The 18,541-nt window shown below is 40.2% G+C and overlaps 2 protein-coding genes and 1 long non-coding RNA gene across 4 annotated transcripts; 1 reads left to right on the forward strand and 2 right to left on the reverse strand.

Annotated features, from left to right (window-relative positions):
- Positions 1–282: 282 nt before the first annotated feature.
- LOC111793631 lies at positions 283–2,199 on the reverse strand. Its single transcript, XR_002814961.1, has 2 exons — positions 1,907–2,199; positions 283–940 (listed from the first exon to the last, which is right to left on the reverse strand). It is a non-coding gene; the product is annotated as an uncharacterized LOC111793631 (long non-coding RNA).
- Positions 2,200–2,405: 206 nt separating this feature from the next.
- On the forward strand, positions 2,406–9,003 carry LOC111793630 (titin-like). Of its 2 annotated transcripts, none has more exons than XM_023675594.1 (2): positions 2,406–2,775; positions 3,334–9,003. In XM_023675594.1, exons 1-2 carry the CDS (start codon positions 2,728–2,730, stop codon positions 8,656–8,658), a joined length of 5,373 nt encoding a protein of 1,790 aa, XP_023531362.1. In that variant the 5' UTR covers positions 2,406–2,727; the 3' UTR covers positions 8,659–9,003. The 2 variants fall into 2 exon arrangements, with proteins under 2 accessions (XP_023531362.1, XP_023531363.1); XM_023675595.1 differs by having other exon boundaries at positions 3,376–9,003.
- A 406-nt stretch (positions 9,004–9,409) lies between these two features.
- LOC111792710 (putative pentatricopeptide repeat-containing protein At3g15130) lies at positions 9,410–10,529 on the reverse strand. The gene is made up of 5 exons (XM_023674271.1): positions 10,438–10,529; positions 10,289–10,334; positions 10,113–10,206; positions 9,858–9,934; positions 9,410–9,751 (listed from the first exon to the last, which is right to left on the reverse strand). Exons 1-5 carry the CDS (start codon positions 10,527–10,529, stop codon positions 9,410–9,412), a joined length of 651 nt encoding a protein of 216 aa, XP_023530039.1.
- Positions 10,530–18,541: the final 8,012 nt, after the last annotated feature.

Below are 18,541 nucleotides of genomic sequence, written 5' to 3' on the forward strand. Positions count from 1 at the left end.
AAATTATATATTTATATTTATTTATTTATTTATAGAGAGAAAATGATAATTAAGACGGACGAATAAATCGAAAGACAAACCATTTTTTCTTTGTAGTTAGCATTAATATTTGCAAGAAAAAAAAAAGAGTAGATATTGAACGATATAAAGTAGAAAACGTCATGTTGCAGTACATGATATAGATTGTTGTACAATATGTCAAACTCACAACCATTGAAATGATTTTAAAACGACATCTCTTGGCTCGTTGCTTTCAATGAGATTGATGGATAATGCATAATATATTTTAACACAAATTTGAGTTTCATTTCAATTTTCACTTAAACAAACAAAATAATTTATGTGCACATTGTCCACAGTTCTCTTCTCACTTGATTTTACACGGTCTGTATACTTTTCAAAATCACATATAAATATCTGATACACCAACTTATTAGTAGCATCATCAAATTTTAGAACAGTCGAAGACGGGTCTAACTCTTTCCGAAAAGATTTTTGTGTGATTTGAGTATAAGTGAAAAGAGATTGGTTGCAAGGAGAAGTTTATAGTATGGGAGTAGTAGGAAGAAATTGTTGTGGGAAACACTTCACATTGCTTTGCCCAGACAGCTCAATCTCAAAGGATCCACAATCCTTGCCCTTTGAAATGACCTTTTATGTATTTGTCCAACTCCTGTGGCCTATGCCACGTGGATTTTCCTTACACTTTTCGTTAATTCACGATAAACATTAATATTTACGATGAAACAAAGCTTCAAACTTAAGATTTATCGAAAGAATAAGGAGGCAACAGTAATGAAAAAGCTAAACACCGAAAAAGGAAATGAAATTTGCATGAATTATTGAAGCTTAATAGGCAATGAGAATATGTGATTTAAAGGTTAAACAAACCGAGTAGTTTCGTGTGAGCTTTTGCTACTCTTCGAGAATCTACAAAAACCTGAAAAAACAAGTGTTGTGGGAAAGAAGAGTGACTTTAATAAGAAGGCAAACATAATAAGAAGTCCTAAAAAAAGGCATTAAAAGCAATCAATAATGAAAAAGGAAGATGGTTGAATTAGCTTCCTTTTATGCCCATCTTTGAATAATTACATAATTTCTGCTGCTTTTGGTTTCCAATCAACACTTTCTTTTTCTTTTTTGGTTCAGAGTTTATGCTCCAAAGCCACTACGTGAGAGATTCTATTCACAACAAAATCCAAGTCTTCACTAACTTTGTGTCTTACAACAGACAGATATTGATTAAGCTTGTCTAATCATATTCACAACTCAAACAACACACACTTGTATTTACCAATGGCACGGCCCAATTACATGTCTCACCACCCATCACTCCACCCTTTTAACTTGATTATCAGTTAATCATCTTTACCAAAAGAAGTTATTAACCTAGAGCGACTTTAGAATAAAAATTTCATAGTTATTAATTTGAAAGTTTAGGAGATTTAGTAGTTAAAGTTTAGGAAATCGGAATATTTAGTAGTTGTTGATTTGAAAGTTTAGGAGATTGATTATGCAATCCCTGGTATAGATGTATGTTATTTAAACAACAAAAAAGAAAGAAGAAGTAATAAAGTATAAGTGCTTAAGGTTCCTCTGTTAAAAAACTTTCTCCCCTCAAATTGAAGTTTCGACATATTTCGATTGTGGGCAATTTCCAACCAGACGGTTGGTTACCACTTAATTTCCTCTACATTTCGGTCTTCCAAAACCAGCTAACCAGCTAAGCTATTATGCCCAAAAGAACATAAACAACTCTGATCTCATCTAATCTCATCAGATATGCTTAGCTCATTTTAAGTTTCTTAGTTGGAATAAATTATGAGAGAGAGAGAGAGAGAGAGGGGCAAAGGCTTTTTGTTGATTGAAAAACAGGCCAGGCCCAATAAAACTAGACAATATGTACCTGGTGGGAGTGGGCTTCAAAGCTTGCAGGCCATGGCTGAGGGTCCTGCACTGCTTTTATCTTTCTGCACCTCCATAAAGCTATGATCTGCTGGAGAAGATGATAATTGAGTTTGAAAGTTCCTTAAAACAGATCAAGTTTCTTAAATCATACAAAAAAGATTAATCATTTCCCTTTTTCCTGCTAAGAATCAGAGACAAGCATACAGCAGCAAATGGAAAGTACAAAAAAAAAAAAAGTGTGGTATGAATGCCTTAATGACCAATGTCCAAGTCTCATATGATGTTAAATGCAATATTTAAGAGGAAAAAAATATCAAATGCCGAATGGCTCCAACCTGATCTTATTGAATGGCATCCCAGACGTAACATGCACTTATGAATATGACATGGAAGACCAAAACAATACACAAGGCATGGGACCCAGTTGCTTTTGCTGTTTTGTCACTTAGCCAATGCTCTAATTATCATAGCTTTTTATCTCTCCACCCTCTTTGATCTCCTTTTTCATTTAGATCAAAAACTAAAAGGAATCATCATCATCATCATACTCCTCATCCTCATCAATCATTCCATCCTGGATCATGTGAGAAAAGTCTGTCACTGACAGACTGTTTTTTTTTTTTTTCCCCTTTTCCTTTTCTGAACTTTTTTTTTCCTCAAGTGGGGTGGTTCTTTCAAGAAGTTTTCTAGTGGATTAATTAAGATTTTCTGCGTTGTTGCCAACTGCACCATTCCTTTCCTTAATTTCTTCATCTTTTTTTTCATTTCAATTTCTTAACTACTGGGAACTGCCACTTTGGTCCTCCATTCACAATCATTATGGCCACCCAAACTCTTGATTCCCATCAAACTTCTACATCCGATGAGGTGAGTTTTTCCTCCAAATCACTTCTGATTGTTCGTACTTTAGTTTCTTCAGCTTCTTATTTTGCTGCATCTTTTCTGACTACTCCCTTTTGTGGAGATCGTTGTTTGTTCTCTTGTTTTTTAGGATTTTTGATCAACACCCACTTGTTTTTTTTTCAGTTTAAACTTTAAACACCCCTCCGTTTGATGTTTTTGTTAATCTGCATGTAATATTGACTGCATGCAGTATATATATATTCCCTAAAACTGAATATTACATGTAGAACCCACACATGTATTTGTTAATCAAGAGCTAATTTTTCTGCTGCCAGGTTATCTTATCTATAGTTTAGAACCATGGCTGTAGTTTAGTTTATTAGTTATTTTGAGTCCTTCACTGAATTCCCTAATTTTCATCTAATTTGTGTAAGGGATCTTTATTCACACCTTGATAGATTAGAGCTGAGTTGTAAGAGCATGTTATTCTGTCACAGGGTAGATTGAATCCGTCAATTCCTTGCCTTTCAGTAATATTTTCTGTGTTTTTTAAATTTCTAGTTAATTTTTCTTGTACTGTAGAAAATGGTGAAGTTAAGTAGTGAAACAGTACAAATGGAACAGATAAATGTCTCTTCACCACAAGAAACTGTAGAAGACGACAAAGAGAAAGGCAAAGCTGACAACGTACATATTCCAGATAGTACTTTGTCCACGACAGAAGAAAAAGAAGTGGATATTCAGGTTGAGCCTCCTGTTATTGAGGTGAAAAAAAGAGATGAAGATCCTGTTGTTGGTCTATCAATTCAAGACACTGTGAAGGTGGAAAAAGAATCACCTTTTGTCGCAGAGGTAGTGACCTCTGTTGCTGAGGAGAGCCCATCAGCTGAACCGGTTGGAGGAGAAGCAACAGAGCTGCCAGTAATTGCGTTCTTGGAGAGGAGTATAAAGGAGTTTGATGCAGCTGACAATGTTAAGAGCCCACCAGAAGAGCAGCCAACTGCACAAAAAGTAGAAGAGCAACCATTAGAGGCTGTGGGCCTTCCAAAGTTAGAGGATGAATCATCAGACGATACGGTTGACAGTCAAGGAAAAGAGAAACCAGGTGCCGCTGTACAGTCTGCAACAGAAGCCGCAGAAAAAGTTGAAACTTTAACTGCGCCTGTTGAAGTAGAAGAGAAGAAGCCACAGATTATTGATAATCCAGAATTATCAGTTGTTGTAGACTCAGGTAAGGGCCCAGCAGAGGCAAATGAGGAACTGGCAACAGAATGCGTCAGTGTAGAGAAAGAACCAGACAAGGAACCAGAAGCTGGTGTTCCAGAAGAATCCGTTGAACCAGCAAAGAAAGAAGCTCAGCCGATAGAGGTTGTTCCAGCGGAAGAACCAATAGAGGCGGTTGCAAAAGAAATTGTTGAAACAGTTGAACCTCCAGCAGAAGAGAAGCAGCCAGCCGAAGTTCATCCAATCAAAGGATTGGAAGAAGTGAAAGCAAAAGAAGTTCCCAAGGAAAAGGAGCAGGCATCTGAAGTTGAACCAGCGCAAGAATCAAGAGAGGTGATTGAAACAAAGATTAGTGAATCTGTAGAAGTTCCCCAGGAAAGTGAATTGCTAGTTGAAGTTCATCAACCAAAAGAACTAGTAGCGAAAGAAAAAGAGACAAATGAATCCATCGAACCTCTCAAGAATGAGGAGCAGCCGGTTGAAGTTATTTCCCAGAAAGAATCAGTTGAAGTTATGGTAGAAGAGGTTAGCGTATTATTTGAACCTCACAAGAACAAGGAGCAGGCAGATGAAAGCTTTTCAGCGACAGAATCTGGAGAAGAGAACAAAAAAGAAGCCAATGATTCCACATTGGGTTCTGAAGAAGTTGAGAAACAAGAAAAGGAGATCATTGAAGTGAAGGATGGTACAGGAGAGTTATCTGAAATAACTAAACAAGTTCTTGACACTCATGCCGAGGCTGAAACCGTGAAAGATGAGAAGCCATTAGCATCTGGAGATGACCATGGCCCATCAATTGAAGGGAAAATCCAGGAAGAGGGAAGTGATAAACAAGATTCAGTAGGTCAGGTGGCTGAATCTGGTCCTATAGAAGACTCTGTTAAGAGCCCAGAAAAAGAGCAACCAGCTACAGAGTTTGAAAGTGTGGAGAAAGAGCCAGAGGAGGAACCAGAGACAATTAGTCTTCCAGAAAAATCTGTAGAACCACCAAAGAAAGAAGCGCAGCCAATTGAGGCTGTTTCAGTGAAAAAACCAGAAGAGGTGGTTGCAAAAGAAGTTATTGAAACCCTTGAACCTCCAATGCAAAAGGAGCAGCCAGCAGCGATAGCAAAAGAGAGAATTGATGCGGTAGCAGAAGAAGTTACTGAAACAATTGAACCTCCAAAGAAAGAAGCGCAGCCAATTGAGGTTGTTTCAGTGACAAAACCAGAAGAGGTGGTTGCAAAAGAAGTTATTGAAATCATTGAACCTCCGATCGGAAAGGAGCAGCCAGCAGTGATAGCAAATGAGAGAATTGATCTGGTAGCAGAAGAAGTTACTGCAACAATTGAACCTCCAACAGAAAAGGAGCAACCAGTAGTGATAGCAAAAGAGATAAGTGAGGTTATCCCAAAGGAAGTTACTGAAACAGTTACAACAGGAAAGGTGCTACCAGTAGTGACAGCAAAAGAGATAAGTGAGGTGGTTGCAGAAGAAGTTATTGAAACGATTGAACCTTCAACAGAAAAGGAGCAACCAGTAGTGATAGCAAAAGAGATGAGCGAGGTGGTTGCAGAGAAAGTTACTGAGCCAGATGAAACGGTTGAACCTCCAATAGAGAAGGACCAACCCGTGGTGATAGCAAAAGAGATGATTGAGGTTGTTGCAGAAAAAGTTAGTGAAACAGTCGAACCTCCAACAGAAATGGAGCAACCCGTGGTGATAACAAAAGAGATAAGTGAGGTGGTCGCAAAAGAAGTTACTGAAATGGTTGAACCTCCAACAGAAAAGGAGCTATCAGTAGTGGTAGCAAAAGAGATAAATGATGTGGTTGCAGAACAAGTTACCGAAACAGTTGAAACGATTGAACCACCAACCGAAGAGGAGCAACAAGTAGTGGCAGCAAAAGAGATGGGCGAGGTGGTCGCAAAAGAAGTTACTGAAACGGTTGAATCTCCAACAGAAAAGGAGCTATCAGTAGAGGTAGCAAAAGAGATAAATGATGTGGTTGCAGAACAAGTTACTGAAACAGTTGAAACGATTGAACCACCAACAGAAAAGGAGCAACAAGTAGTGGCAGCAAAAGAGATGGGCGAGGTGGTCACAAAAGAAGTTAGTGAAACGGTTGAATCTCCAACAGAAAAGGTGCTACCAGTAGTGATAGCAAAAGAGATAAGCGAGGTGGTTGCAGAACAAGTTACTGAAACGGTTGAACCTTTAACAGAAAATGAGCATCCGGTAGTGATAGCAAAAGAGACAAGTGAATCCATTGAGGCTCTCAAGAATAAGGAGCAATCAGATGACGTTATTTCCCAGAAAGAATTAGTAGAAGTTATAGCACCAGAGGTTAGTGCATCCTTTGACCCTCCTAAGAACAACGAGCAGGCAGATGAAGGTTTTCCAATGACAGAATCTGGTAAGAGACTAAAAGAGGAGCCTCCAGCTAAAGAATGTGTCAGCGTAGACAATGAACCAAGGGAGGAACCAGAGACAAGTCTTGTTCCAGACTTATTCGTTGAACCTCTCAAAAAAGAAGAGCAGACTAATGAGGTTCTTACAGAAGAAGAACAAGTAGAAATTATCACAAAAGAAATTATTGAAACATTTGAACCTCCAACAGAAAAGGAGCAGCCCGTTGAAGTTGACCGCCAAAAAGAATCAGGAGAAGTGACAGAAAGAGAAATTACTGAACCCACAGAACTCGTTCATCCAGCTCATGAATCGAGGGAAGTGACTGCAGAGAAGATTAGTGAAACTGTTGAACTTTCCAAGGAAAATGAGTTGTTAACCGAAGTTCATCCAGTGAAAGACTTGGAAGTCGTACCAAAAGGCACTAATGAATCCATTGAACCTCCCAACAACAAGGAGCAGCTAGATCCAGTTCTTTCCCAGAAAGAATCATCAGAAGTCATAGCAAAAGAGACTAGTGCATCCTTTGAACCTCTAAAGAACAAGGAGCAGGTAGAGGAAGATTTTCCAGTTACAGAATCTGGAGAAGTGAAGGGAAAAGAGACCAGTGATTCCACAGGTTCTGAAGAAGTTGAGAAACAAGAACCCGAAGCAATTAAAGTACAGGAAAATGTGAGAGAATTACCTGAGCTGACCGTTCAAGAAACTGACGTGGAGGTTGAAAATATAAAAGATGAGAAGACATTGGCTTCTGAAGATGACATTAACCCACCCATTGAGGAAGGAAAACCCCAAGAAGAAGAGGCGCAATATGCAGTGGAAAGTGATGAACAAGTTTCAGTTAGTCAGGTGGCTAAATGTAACCTTATAGAAGATTCTGATAAGGGCTTAGAACAGGAACAACAAGCTAAAGAATTTGTCAGTATAGACAAAGAGCTGAGGAAGAAACCAGAGACAACTTGTGTTCCAGAATTGTCTGCTGAACCTTCCAAGAAAGAAGGGCCGGTTGAAGTTCTTTTAGCAGAACAGGCAGAGGTGATTGAAAAAGAAATAACTGAAGTAGTTGAACTTCCGACAGAAAAGGAGCAGCCCATTGGAGTTCATCCACTAGTGGTGGAAAAAGAGATTACTGAGCCCACAAACCTTCCTAAGACAAAGGAACATGCAACTGAAGTACAGCCAGTGCAAGAATCAATGGAAGTCATAGAAGAAAACATTAGTGAATCTGTAGAAGTTCCGAAGGAAAGTGAGTTGCTCATTGAAGTTCAACCCGAGAAAGAATTAGAAGTCGTGGCGGAAAAAGACACTAGTGAATCCATTGAACCTTCCAAGAACCAGAAGCAACCAAATGAAGTTCCACCTGAGAAAGAATCAGAAGTTATAGCAAAAAAGATTAGTGAGTTCGTACCTCCCAGCAACACAAAGCTTCCAGATGAAGGTTCTCCTGTGACTGAATCTGAGGAGGTGAGAGCAAAAGAGACAGGTTCGGAAGCAGTTGAAAAACGAGAACTTGAAGTTACAGAAGTCAAGGATGGTAAAGAAGAATCACCTGAAATAACCAATCAAGTTCTGAATGATTATGTGAAGGTTGAAACTGAGGCAATTGAGAAGAGTGGAAGTGTGAAAGGTGAGAAGTCATTAGCTCTTGGGGATGACAGTAAGCCACCTTTGGGAGTAGAACAAATCCACAAAGAAGAGGAGCAACGCACAGAGGAAAGAGACAGACAAGATTCACTTCGCCAGGGGGCTCAACCTAGTGTAGAATTAACTGCAGGGGACTTTCCTCCTCAGGATGTGAAAAAAGATGAAAAAAAGGAATCGATCAATATCGATGGGGTTGAAAAGGTGGGAGAGGAAATACAGAAATTAACTCTGCCAAGGGAAGAGGTGGCTCCAAGAGATTTTGAAACTGATGCTGTGGTAGTAGAAAAGTCAATTGATGACCAAAAGGCTGGTGATATAGCTGGCCTGATTGCGGAAACCAAGATAGAGGAGAGTATTAAAGATGAGAAACCAGCAGAGGTTGAAACTGGCATAGCTCATGTAAATGAAACGCCTAAAGAACCCCAGGAACCTGAGTTGGAAGTAAAAGATAAAGAAGCTGTGAAAACAGGAGAAGTTGCAAAAGTGAATGACAAGAAAGAAGTTCCATCAAAGCATAGTCATAAGCATTCACACAATCTTTTATCGAAAGTAAAACAGTCACTGGTGAAGGCAAAGAAAGCTATCATTGGTAAGTCACCCAGCTCAAAAACCCTTTCCTCTGAAGCAAGGGATGACGTTAAAGTTAAGTGATGGTGTGGAACTAATAAACACTGAATAGTTCACACGAATGCCGTATTACCCTTATTGTTTGGACACGCAGCATATTCAGCGTTGCGGTGTCAGTATCATTTGATTTCTCTTGGTTTGTTTCTTATTCAGAAAAGAGTGTGTATAGAAGAAGGTTTCCTTTAATGCTATACTTGATACTGTACGAATATATTGGTTCTTCTTTGTATTTATTATTTGGTGGTGTTTTTTTTTTTATAGTAATTATAAGAAGATGTGGTTGTGAGGATTTTTTGGGATAGTTTTCATAGTTGTAATGTAAACTTTAATATTGTACCGTGATGTGTATATTGTCAGCATTTTTGTGGATTTTGTAAGGAGGCTTCCTTTGTCTTTCCGTGGAGTTAAAGTTATTACTAAAGGGTTTTGTCAAATCGAAGGCAATGTCTATATTGTGAAACTTAAGTATGGGTAATGGCGTACTTGCATGGAAAGCAAGGGATGCGCCTGTCTATTGACATTCGACATCAACATATACTGTAAAGGAAGAAATGTTTTTTCCTTTTTCCTCATCAGGCTGCTCAATTTAGTACAACTACAAGGGAACTTCATTTTACAGACAACAAAAGCAATGGCCTTTGGCACAACATGAAAAAGGCAAGATACCGTGCAATTCAGGATTTAAGAAATGTCAAAGATATAGCAAAAGTTGCTAATCTCATATGCTTTTAAGAAATGTCAAAGATATAGCAAAAGTTGCTAATCTCATATGCTTTTAAGAAATGTCAAAGATATAACTAAAGTTGCTAACCTCATATGCAACATAATAAAGATCAAGCAACTCTGCCTCTGGTTTGATAGGCATCAGTTCTATAAACCTCTTAGCTCTATTCAACTGCTCAGCACGACCAAGCAAGTCAACTATGCACGCATAATGTTCATATCCAGGGTTACTACCATGCACTTCAACCATTGAATTAAAGTAGAAGAATCCTTCTTCAACCCGACCAGTGTGGCTACAAGCAGAGAGAACAGAAATAAAAGTAATGTAGTCAGGTGTAATCTCCTCTCTCAACATTTCTTTCAACAATTCAACAACCTGGTTAGCATGGCCGTGCTGTTGACAAGTTGCAATTATGGCTGTCCAACAAAACACATTATCGTCCTTAGTTTCTTCAAATATCCAAAAAAAAACATCTGCCAAGCTGCTGCATTTTGCATACATTGTGACCAAAGAACTTGTAACACACAACATGTTCACAAACCCAGATTGTATGATCTGATAATGGATAAGCGTTCCCTGATATAATGGCAAGATTTTCTCAAGAATGAAGCGCAGAAGAGTATGATGCATCATCAGGTATTAAACCTTTCCTCCTCATCATCCAAAAACTATTGTAGGCACCTTTGTAATTGTCTCTATAAACTCATGCCATGATCATTATATTCCTAGCAACAACATCTCTAAACGCCAATACTTGAGAACAACTTCACAACATCATAAAACAAGCCACATTTACCATACATGTCAATCAGCGAGTTATTAACATGAACCAAATTCTCGACACCAGGCTTCAGAGAAACCCATGAACTTATTTCCCAAACTCCAAGTTACCAACATGGTGCTAAACACTAAAGCACTCGAAAAGCTTACCTCATCAAGAACAGTTAGAGAAAATGGCCCGATCATAAACTTTGTTCTGCAAGAACCCCACAATCATAGAGTTCCAAGACACAAGGTTTCCCACAGGCATTTCCTCAAACACCTTCTCAGCAGTGCACATATCACAACATTTCGCATACATATCGACCAATGCACTGGCAACAAAGACTTCAGCATGGAATCCATGTTTCCAAATTAGAAAATGCATCTGATCTCCATGAACACAAGCCATAGAATCAGCAAGCAAATAAAACAGCAGAGACCCCTCATATGGTTAAAGAAACTCAAAGCCTGAAAGAGTCTTTTAGAACAGGCAAACTGGGCAACAAAAGAAGTTCAAGAGACGAGATTCCCACAGTCATCTGAGGCAGAGGAGAATAGCAACAAGGTCTGGCCGGCAAAGCCACATTTGGGGTACAATTTTGAGGGAGGTTGTTGAAGAGAAAGACGGTGGTGATGAGTTGGGCATGGATGCAAGTGGCCTGTTTCAGGGATCCGGGGCCTCCGGGCAAAGGATGTTCAGAGTGGTGGGAAACAATTATATATATTTTCATAATTGTTTTTTAATTATTTGTTCCGCCCACTTTTAAAAATAAAATTTTAAATATTTTGAATATAATTTTTCAAAAGAAATAGGTTATATTTGAGAATAAATGAATTAATGTTTTACATTTTAATATTTGAATAAAATGATCAAACATAATTGGTTTATGTCACGACCTAAAATTTTAAAGTTGTGACTCAAAGCGACAATGTGAATGTAGTGTGAATGCAAGAAATATTTGAAAATACATCCATACAAAAATCATTTTCTAAAAAAGAAGAGATTTTCAATACAATGAATCAAATTGTTGACCAATTTTTACAATGAAAGCTTGTGAAAGTAAAAGACTAGACTGACACTCCGGGACATGTTTTCCTCTGTGACCATCCATGTCTCTCAAACACGCCCTCTCTCGACCCGTAGCATCACGCACCTGAAAAGGATAATGTAGAAAGGAGGAGTATAAAAGTCATATTCAGTAACTCGCCTACTTGTAGGCTCTCATTGCTTTCTAGGCGTAATAGATTCCCATGGACTTCTCATATGCTCTAATACGTCTGGTTCTAGTCTTATCCTCTTGGACTATTCTAGTTATTCGTCCTTTCATTTTAAACTTTGAGAGTTTCCTATGTTGAGTTGTGAATGACTAGTGACCCTTTGTGAGACGCTACCTCATGCATGGCTGAGACTCTATAGTGTCTTACCTAGGGGTGAGATAACGCCTCCTAGGTCCATAAAGTCACCCTCATTGGGGAGCACGACCCCTCCCTTATCTCATCCAGCTAATGATTTGTACGATGTGGATCTCTCATTTTCCATGCAAAAATGGCTAGGTTCAATCGAGCTCTAAGCAGAAATCCATGTTTCCCCACGAAACTATTGACATTGTTCACACATCTAGCAGCCTAAGGACAACTTTTAAGGTAGTTGTAAGCCATGGTGTTGTGCTAGACTCGTAGAAAAAGGTTAGGTCTAAATTAGGTAACTAGTCAACCTAACCACAAATCCTTATCTTAACATGATACTGGTTCATTAGAATTAACTAGGTGTGCACACAATAGTTATCTAGAATCATCGTACATAATCCATGCAAAATAAACATACAAGCTCAACGGGGCGATAACATCCATCAATCACTTGGAGCACAATTTTGCAATCGAAAACATGCTCAATTTTGCTCTCATATTATAAATACTCCTCTAAATCAGACCTCCCATAAAAAGTTGGAATTTTAAGCTTTACTCCCCCAACTTCTCTTTCTTCTCCTCTCTCCTATTGGTACTCCCTCTCAATTCTTCTTGGTGCTAAAATTTTTCTACCCCTTCCTCTCCCTCGACTAACATCTCTCCCTCCCCTAGGATAAAAGGGTGATATTGTCATCTTCTTCATTTTCTACTTTTTCATTCAAAATTACTTCGCTTCCTTGAAGATTACCTAAAACTATTCCAATTTGCTCCATCATGCCTGTCAAAGCACTAATAACTTGATTCAAATGAGTAATATCCATTTTCTCTATACTCGTTCATGATTGTAAAAACAATAGTTAAATATGTTTAGTACCTCACACACTCAACACCATGATCTTATGTTCAAGAACACTCTGTTTATTACACACAATTGTAGGCTATTTGGGAAAGTGACTAGATAAGGTATGGATAAAGAAATTCTTACCGTAGCCAACTATTCAAGACAATCAAGATAAGGTAAGTTTCAATAACAACAAAATAAAACAAAGAAAGGATCAAACAAGGAAGGAACATAAAGATATTTTTGGATAATATTGCCCATTTAAAATGAATTCTAAAAAAAAGGTCGTTATGATTTTGACTAAATGTCTAACACCCTAAATTTCTACGTACTCAAAGTTGCTACTAATGTCCCATGCTCATCTCTAATCCGGAAATATAACTCTTAAAAGAAACCACCATCTATAGTATAAATGTCGAAAACATTTAAAACATCCTCTTCTCTCGAAAACATAGTCATGGTCTTACATGTTTAAGTACGAAATAGAGAAAATAAAAACAAATACAAAATAATTTAAAACAATGAAATACAAAATAACTTATTTTAACCTAAGACTACGAATTTAAATATGAATCTACTCTATGCACGTGCCACAATCTCTGTTTGCGATGTCGCCATCTTCTATACATGTGCGCCTTGCCTTTACCTAAAAAATGATGTGGCACGCAGCCTGAGTATTTCGAAGAATAGTAAGTGGCCCCATTATAGGGGGCCATGCAAATGCAAACACATGCAATCATGCTCTTGGGACCTATCTCTAGCTCATCTAGTGGTGGTCTCCAGTCTCGGACAACTATGGATGTGTAGTACTCTCCTACACACAACCCACACGTGCGAGTGTGAATCCCCAGGTGGGCTCGCACACCCCCTAGACCCTCTCTAGTCAGCTAATCTGTAGTGATGTCCGGAGGTCAGCGAAACTCCTAGTGTCATGCGCCTCATGAACACCCTCATCATCATATTGTGTGCATCCGCATTCATCATCTCTCGGAAAGTAGCCCTATGCTTATTAACATACAACATGCATGAGGTCCCTAAATTCCCATCATAACGTCTCTTCTGACACAACCCTCTAGTCTCATCACTTTGTTACATAAGTAACACATGCTCATTTGACATTTATATGAACATCATTTTCATGCTCTTAGGGTGTATCCTATGTCGGTCTATCGACATGATGCAATATGACACCCATCATCGAAAAACATTGTCATATTAAGATAATCATCATGCAATCATCATACTTGTCATATCGTCATAAAGTGCATCAAACATATCAAGTACGTCATATATCTAAATATATATATATATATACGCACATCATCATGCAGCATAACTCAAGCATCATAACTCATACATTATCATAACTCATACATCACCATATACTAGTATACGTTATCACACGACACTGCTCATACATCATCATAACTCATACATCATCATAGCTCATGCATCATCATATACTAGTATACGACATCACACGATATCGCTCATACATCATCATAACTCATACATCATCATAGTTCATACATCATAATTGTAACTCATACAATTTCTAGTATGTCCTATAGTAAGGTCACTTACTTGGTTGACCTTAGCCGAAGTACTCCCTAATTAGCTAAACGTAAGCTCCCGTTCCTCAATAGCTGCTCTAAAGGTTGTCGGGGTTCGCTTCCTTTCGCATCGTTCATCATCTTTCGTTAGGATTTCACATTTAAATTAATAATCCAACTAAAAATGTGAAATACGACTCTAAAACAGCCTCAATTACCTTAATTAAGGTTGAAAACAGGTGCGGGAGGGTCGGAATGGTGGAAACTGGGCTAAAAATGGCAAGTCGAGGAGTCGCTGGAAAAGCTGCAGGCAAGTTGCTGGAACACCCACCAAAAAGTCACTAGAAAGTCGCCGAAACAGGCACAGGAAAAGCTACCGGAATCGCCCCCGCGCTGAGTCGAGTTGAAGGGGTTGCTTGCATCGCAGGTTGACACGTGGAAGCAGCAGAGTGTCATAATCGAACTTTTAATGGAAGCAGACTTGCGATTGTGCAGCACTCACTTTCCAACGACAAGTGAGCTAAGTCAATTCGTTCTTGCGTCGCCTACGGCCAAGCGACGCATGCTCGAGCCTCTAACCTTGATTTTAAGAGAAGATTTGAGAAAGCGAGGGTAGAGAGAGATTTTCGAAAGAGAGATTTTTGAAAGAGACGTTATATAAGCAAGCAAGAGAGAAATAACAATGGCTTACAGTATATAACCTTGGAAAGGGAGAAGTTGACAACTAGTCGTATCCCCCTATAGTACATTCTGAGGCATTTCATGTCTGACAGGCCTAGACATGATATTTCTGAAACGTCATACTTCCTAGAAATATAAAAGTAAAACACTAGAATATGAAAAGACATAAAGGGTTGGGCTTGTCATGGGCATGCGGCCATGGGCAACACGCCTTGGACGAGCATAACCGTGACATCCTCCCCCACCTAATTGGTTGACGTTCCTGTCAACCGACTACTTTCGAACCTAGCGATGTGGGTGGCGGCGGAGTCCAGATCTTCGGCGGGTTCCCAGCTGGTTTCCTCCGTAGAGAGATTCTTCCATTTGACAAGGAATTCACGAATCGTCCGTACGGGTCTTCCTATCTTCCTAACCCTGTCGGCTAGGATCTCCTCTATTTATTTGTTGTCTCTTTGTTTCAGATCGATGCTTGGTCTTATGATTACATTTCGCTGGTCATCGTGCGGGTCGGGTGATAAGGCTTCAAGTTGCTCACATGAATTACTGGGTGGATTTTCATCCATGTGGGTAGTGCAATTCTGTAGGAGGTAGCCCCGATCTTTTTGAGGACTTCAATTGGGCCTTCATATTTTCGAACTAGTCGCTGGTCCTTTCGGCTGCGAAATCTGATCTGTTCTGGTCTCAACTTGATGAGGACTTGATCTCCTGCTCGAAATTGAAGGGGGCGACGCTTCTTGTCCGCCCACTTCTTCATATGCTTGCAAGCTTTCTCTAAATATGCCCGGGCTATATCTGTTGTCTGCTTCCATTTGCTTGTGAAGTTTTGAGCTTAAGGGTTTTTCCCTGCATAAGGATGATCAATAATATGTGGTAAGACCGGTTGTCGTCCACTTACAACTTCAAAGGGGCTCTTCCCCGTAGACGAGCTCGTTTGACAATTGAAACAGAATTGGGCCACATCTAGCAGTTGTATCCAGTTCTTCTGGCGAGCGCCGACGAAGTGAGTAAGTATTCTTCGAGCAAGCGGTTGAACTGTTCCGTCTGTCCATCGATTTGAGGATGGTAGCTCGAAGAGATGTTTAAAGTCGTTCCCAAGAAGGCGAATAGTTCGGTCCAAAATGTGCCAATGAACCTACCATCCCTATCACTAATGATGCTCGACGGAATGCCCCATAACTTGACAACGTGTTTGAAAAATAGTTGGGCTGTTAGTTCAGCCGAGCATAATCTGGGAGTGGGAACAAACGTCGCATATTTTGAGAACTGATCTACGATAACCAAGATGGAGACATATTCTCCGACTTTTGGGAGGTGTGTTATGAAGTCCAGAGACACACTTTCCCAAGGTCTTGTTGGCAAAGGTAGAGGTTCCAAGAGTCCCGAGACTTTGACTTTCTTGACTTTGTCCTGTTGGTAGATGAGGCATGTCTTGGTGTACTGCATGATATCGTCCCGCATATTCGGCCAGAAGTACCCATTTTTTATTAGGGCATACGTTCTTTGCCACCCAGGGTGTCCTGCCCATTAGGTATCATGACATTCCTGAATGAGCTTCTTCCTCAGTTCTCCCGTTCTTGGGACGTATAACCTGTTTCTTTTAGTCATTAGAAGGTCTCCCTCGACCCAAAACTGTCGTGTCTTCCCAGCTTTAGCTAGTTCGATGACGGCTTTGGCTGATGGGTCTTTGTGTAAATGTTCTTTGATGATGTCGCGCATCGATCCATCGATCTTACTTGAATGAATATGGGCTAACATGCAGAGGGCCGCATGTTCGCCCTTCCGACTCAGTGCATCGGCTGCTTGATTACTCTTCCCTACCTTGTGTTCAAATTTGAAGTCAAATCCGCCAACGACTCTTGCCATCGGGCTTGTTTTGCCGTCAATTTTGGTTGATCGAAGAAGTGGCAAATGGCGCTATTATCCGTCTTCACTATGAACTGTGATCCCAAGAGATACTGTCTCCAGACTCGTAGGAAATGAACTACAGCCAGCATTTCTTTTTCGGAGACAGTGTATCTCCGTTCGGCATCATTGAGCTTTCGACTTTCATAAGCGATGGGGTGCCCTTCTTGAATAAGGACACTGCCTAGGACAAAGTCGGAAGCATCTATTTCTATTTCAAATGGCTTTGTAACATCTACTAACTCGAGGACAGAACCCCTTGTCATGGTTGCCTTCAGATCTTCAAAGGCCATTTGATATTTATTTGACCACGACCAAGGGTGGTCTTTCTTCAGGAGCTCTGTTAAGGGGGCGGCTCGTCTTGAAACCCCTTCGACGAACCGCCTATAGTAGTTTGTTAATCCTAAGAAGGATTGCACATCGAATACGGAAGTAGGGACTTTCCACTCTTGGTTAGCTTTTATCTTATCGCTATCCATCCCGATCTGTCCACAACTGATGACATGTCCGAGGAAGTTGATGCATGTCTGTGCGAAGGCACATTTTTCTTTCTTGACGTACAACTGATTTTGCCGCAGCTTGTCACATACCAGCTTCAAGTGTACCTTGTGTTCCTCTAGGGTTGTGCTATATACAACTATGTCATCGAGGTATACTATGACGAACTGATCCAAGTATTCGTATTAAACCTGGTTCATTAACGTGCAAAACGTAGCTGAGGCGTTTGTCAAGCCAAAGGGCATCACCAGGAACTCGAAGGCCCCATATCTTGTCACGCACGTCGTCTTGGACTCATCCCCCTCGGCGATACGTACTTGGTAATACCCTGATCGTAAGTCCAACTTCATGAAGTATTTGGCCCCGTGAAGTTGGTCGAACAAGTCGGATATTATCGGTAGTGGGTACTTCTTGCGTACCGTCACCTTGTTTAAGGCTCTATAATCTATGCATAGACGCAACGTCCCATCCTTCTTTTTCTAAAATAGTATGGGGGCTCCGTAAGGTGCTTTTGCTGAGCGGATGAATCCTGCCGTCAACAACTCATCTAGTTGTTTCCTCAATTCGGCTAGCTCAGGGGGAGCCATCCGGTATGCGTTCTTCGCTGGGGGTTTAACCTCGGGAAAGAGTTCAATTTCGTGATCAATGCCTCGACGGGGTGGTAATGTTTGGGGTAGGCTCTTTGGCATTATGTCAACGTAACTGTTTAGTACCTCTTTGATTTCGTCTGGGATAGTTTCCTCGGTAGTCACTTCTTCCATTAGTGGTATAGCCATAAATGTAGGTTCCTCTCGTGCGAGCCCTCTTTTCAATTGTATGGCCGAGATCATTCTAAGATTACCTGGCTGCTTGATGCTTGCAGGTATTACTGTGGGATTGCGGTCGGTGATCACCAAGCATTTCGCGAGTGGCATTGGGATAACTTTATGTTCTAGGAGGAACTCCATCCCAAGTACCACGTCAAAGTCGTCCATGCAAACTACGACAAGGTCCAGCTCTCTTGTCCAAGTCCCTAATTTGAAGGGGACTCTTTCGGAAACTCCCACAATAGGCAAGGCCTCGGAGTTGACAGCTTTCATTTTTCCAGGGTCATTTCCTATGGTGAGTTCTAATCTTCGAGCTTCTTGATCGGCGATGAAGTTGTGAGTCGCTCCTGAGTCTATCAAAGTGTTCTTGCTCGGTCGAGAGTTTATTGTCGCATCTACAAACATGAGTCCTTTCTCTATTATCTCCTTCGGTTCAACCTTCCGTTGAAGGGCTGACAGGAATTTGAGCACGCCCATTCGGGGGTTGTCTTGATCTTCCTTCTTGTGTAGCATAGTCTCGCATCTTGTGTCATTGCTCTCTTGAATGGACACTTGGAGTGTAGTGAGAGAGGCCCGATGAGGTCAGTAAGACACTTTGTGGGGGGTCTTTACACAATAAAATAAGCAAGAAAAAAGATTAACGGACCACCTCTCCTTTAATCTCTCCACCCTACCCTAAAATACCTCCTCATCCGTCATCAATAATTCTACAACCAAAAGAGAAAAAGAGGAA

Source organism: Cucurbita pepo, chromosome LG04, assembly GCF_002806865.2.
Source record: "Cucurbita pepo subsp. pepo cultivar mu-cu-16 chromosome LG04, ASM280686v2, whole genome shotgun sequence".
Classification (NCBI taxonomy): domain Eukaryota; kingdom Viridiplantae; phylum Streptophyta; class Magnoliopsida; order Cucurbitales; family Cucurbitaceae; genus Cucurbita; species Cucurbita pepo.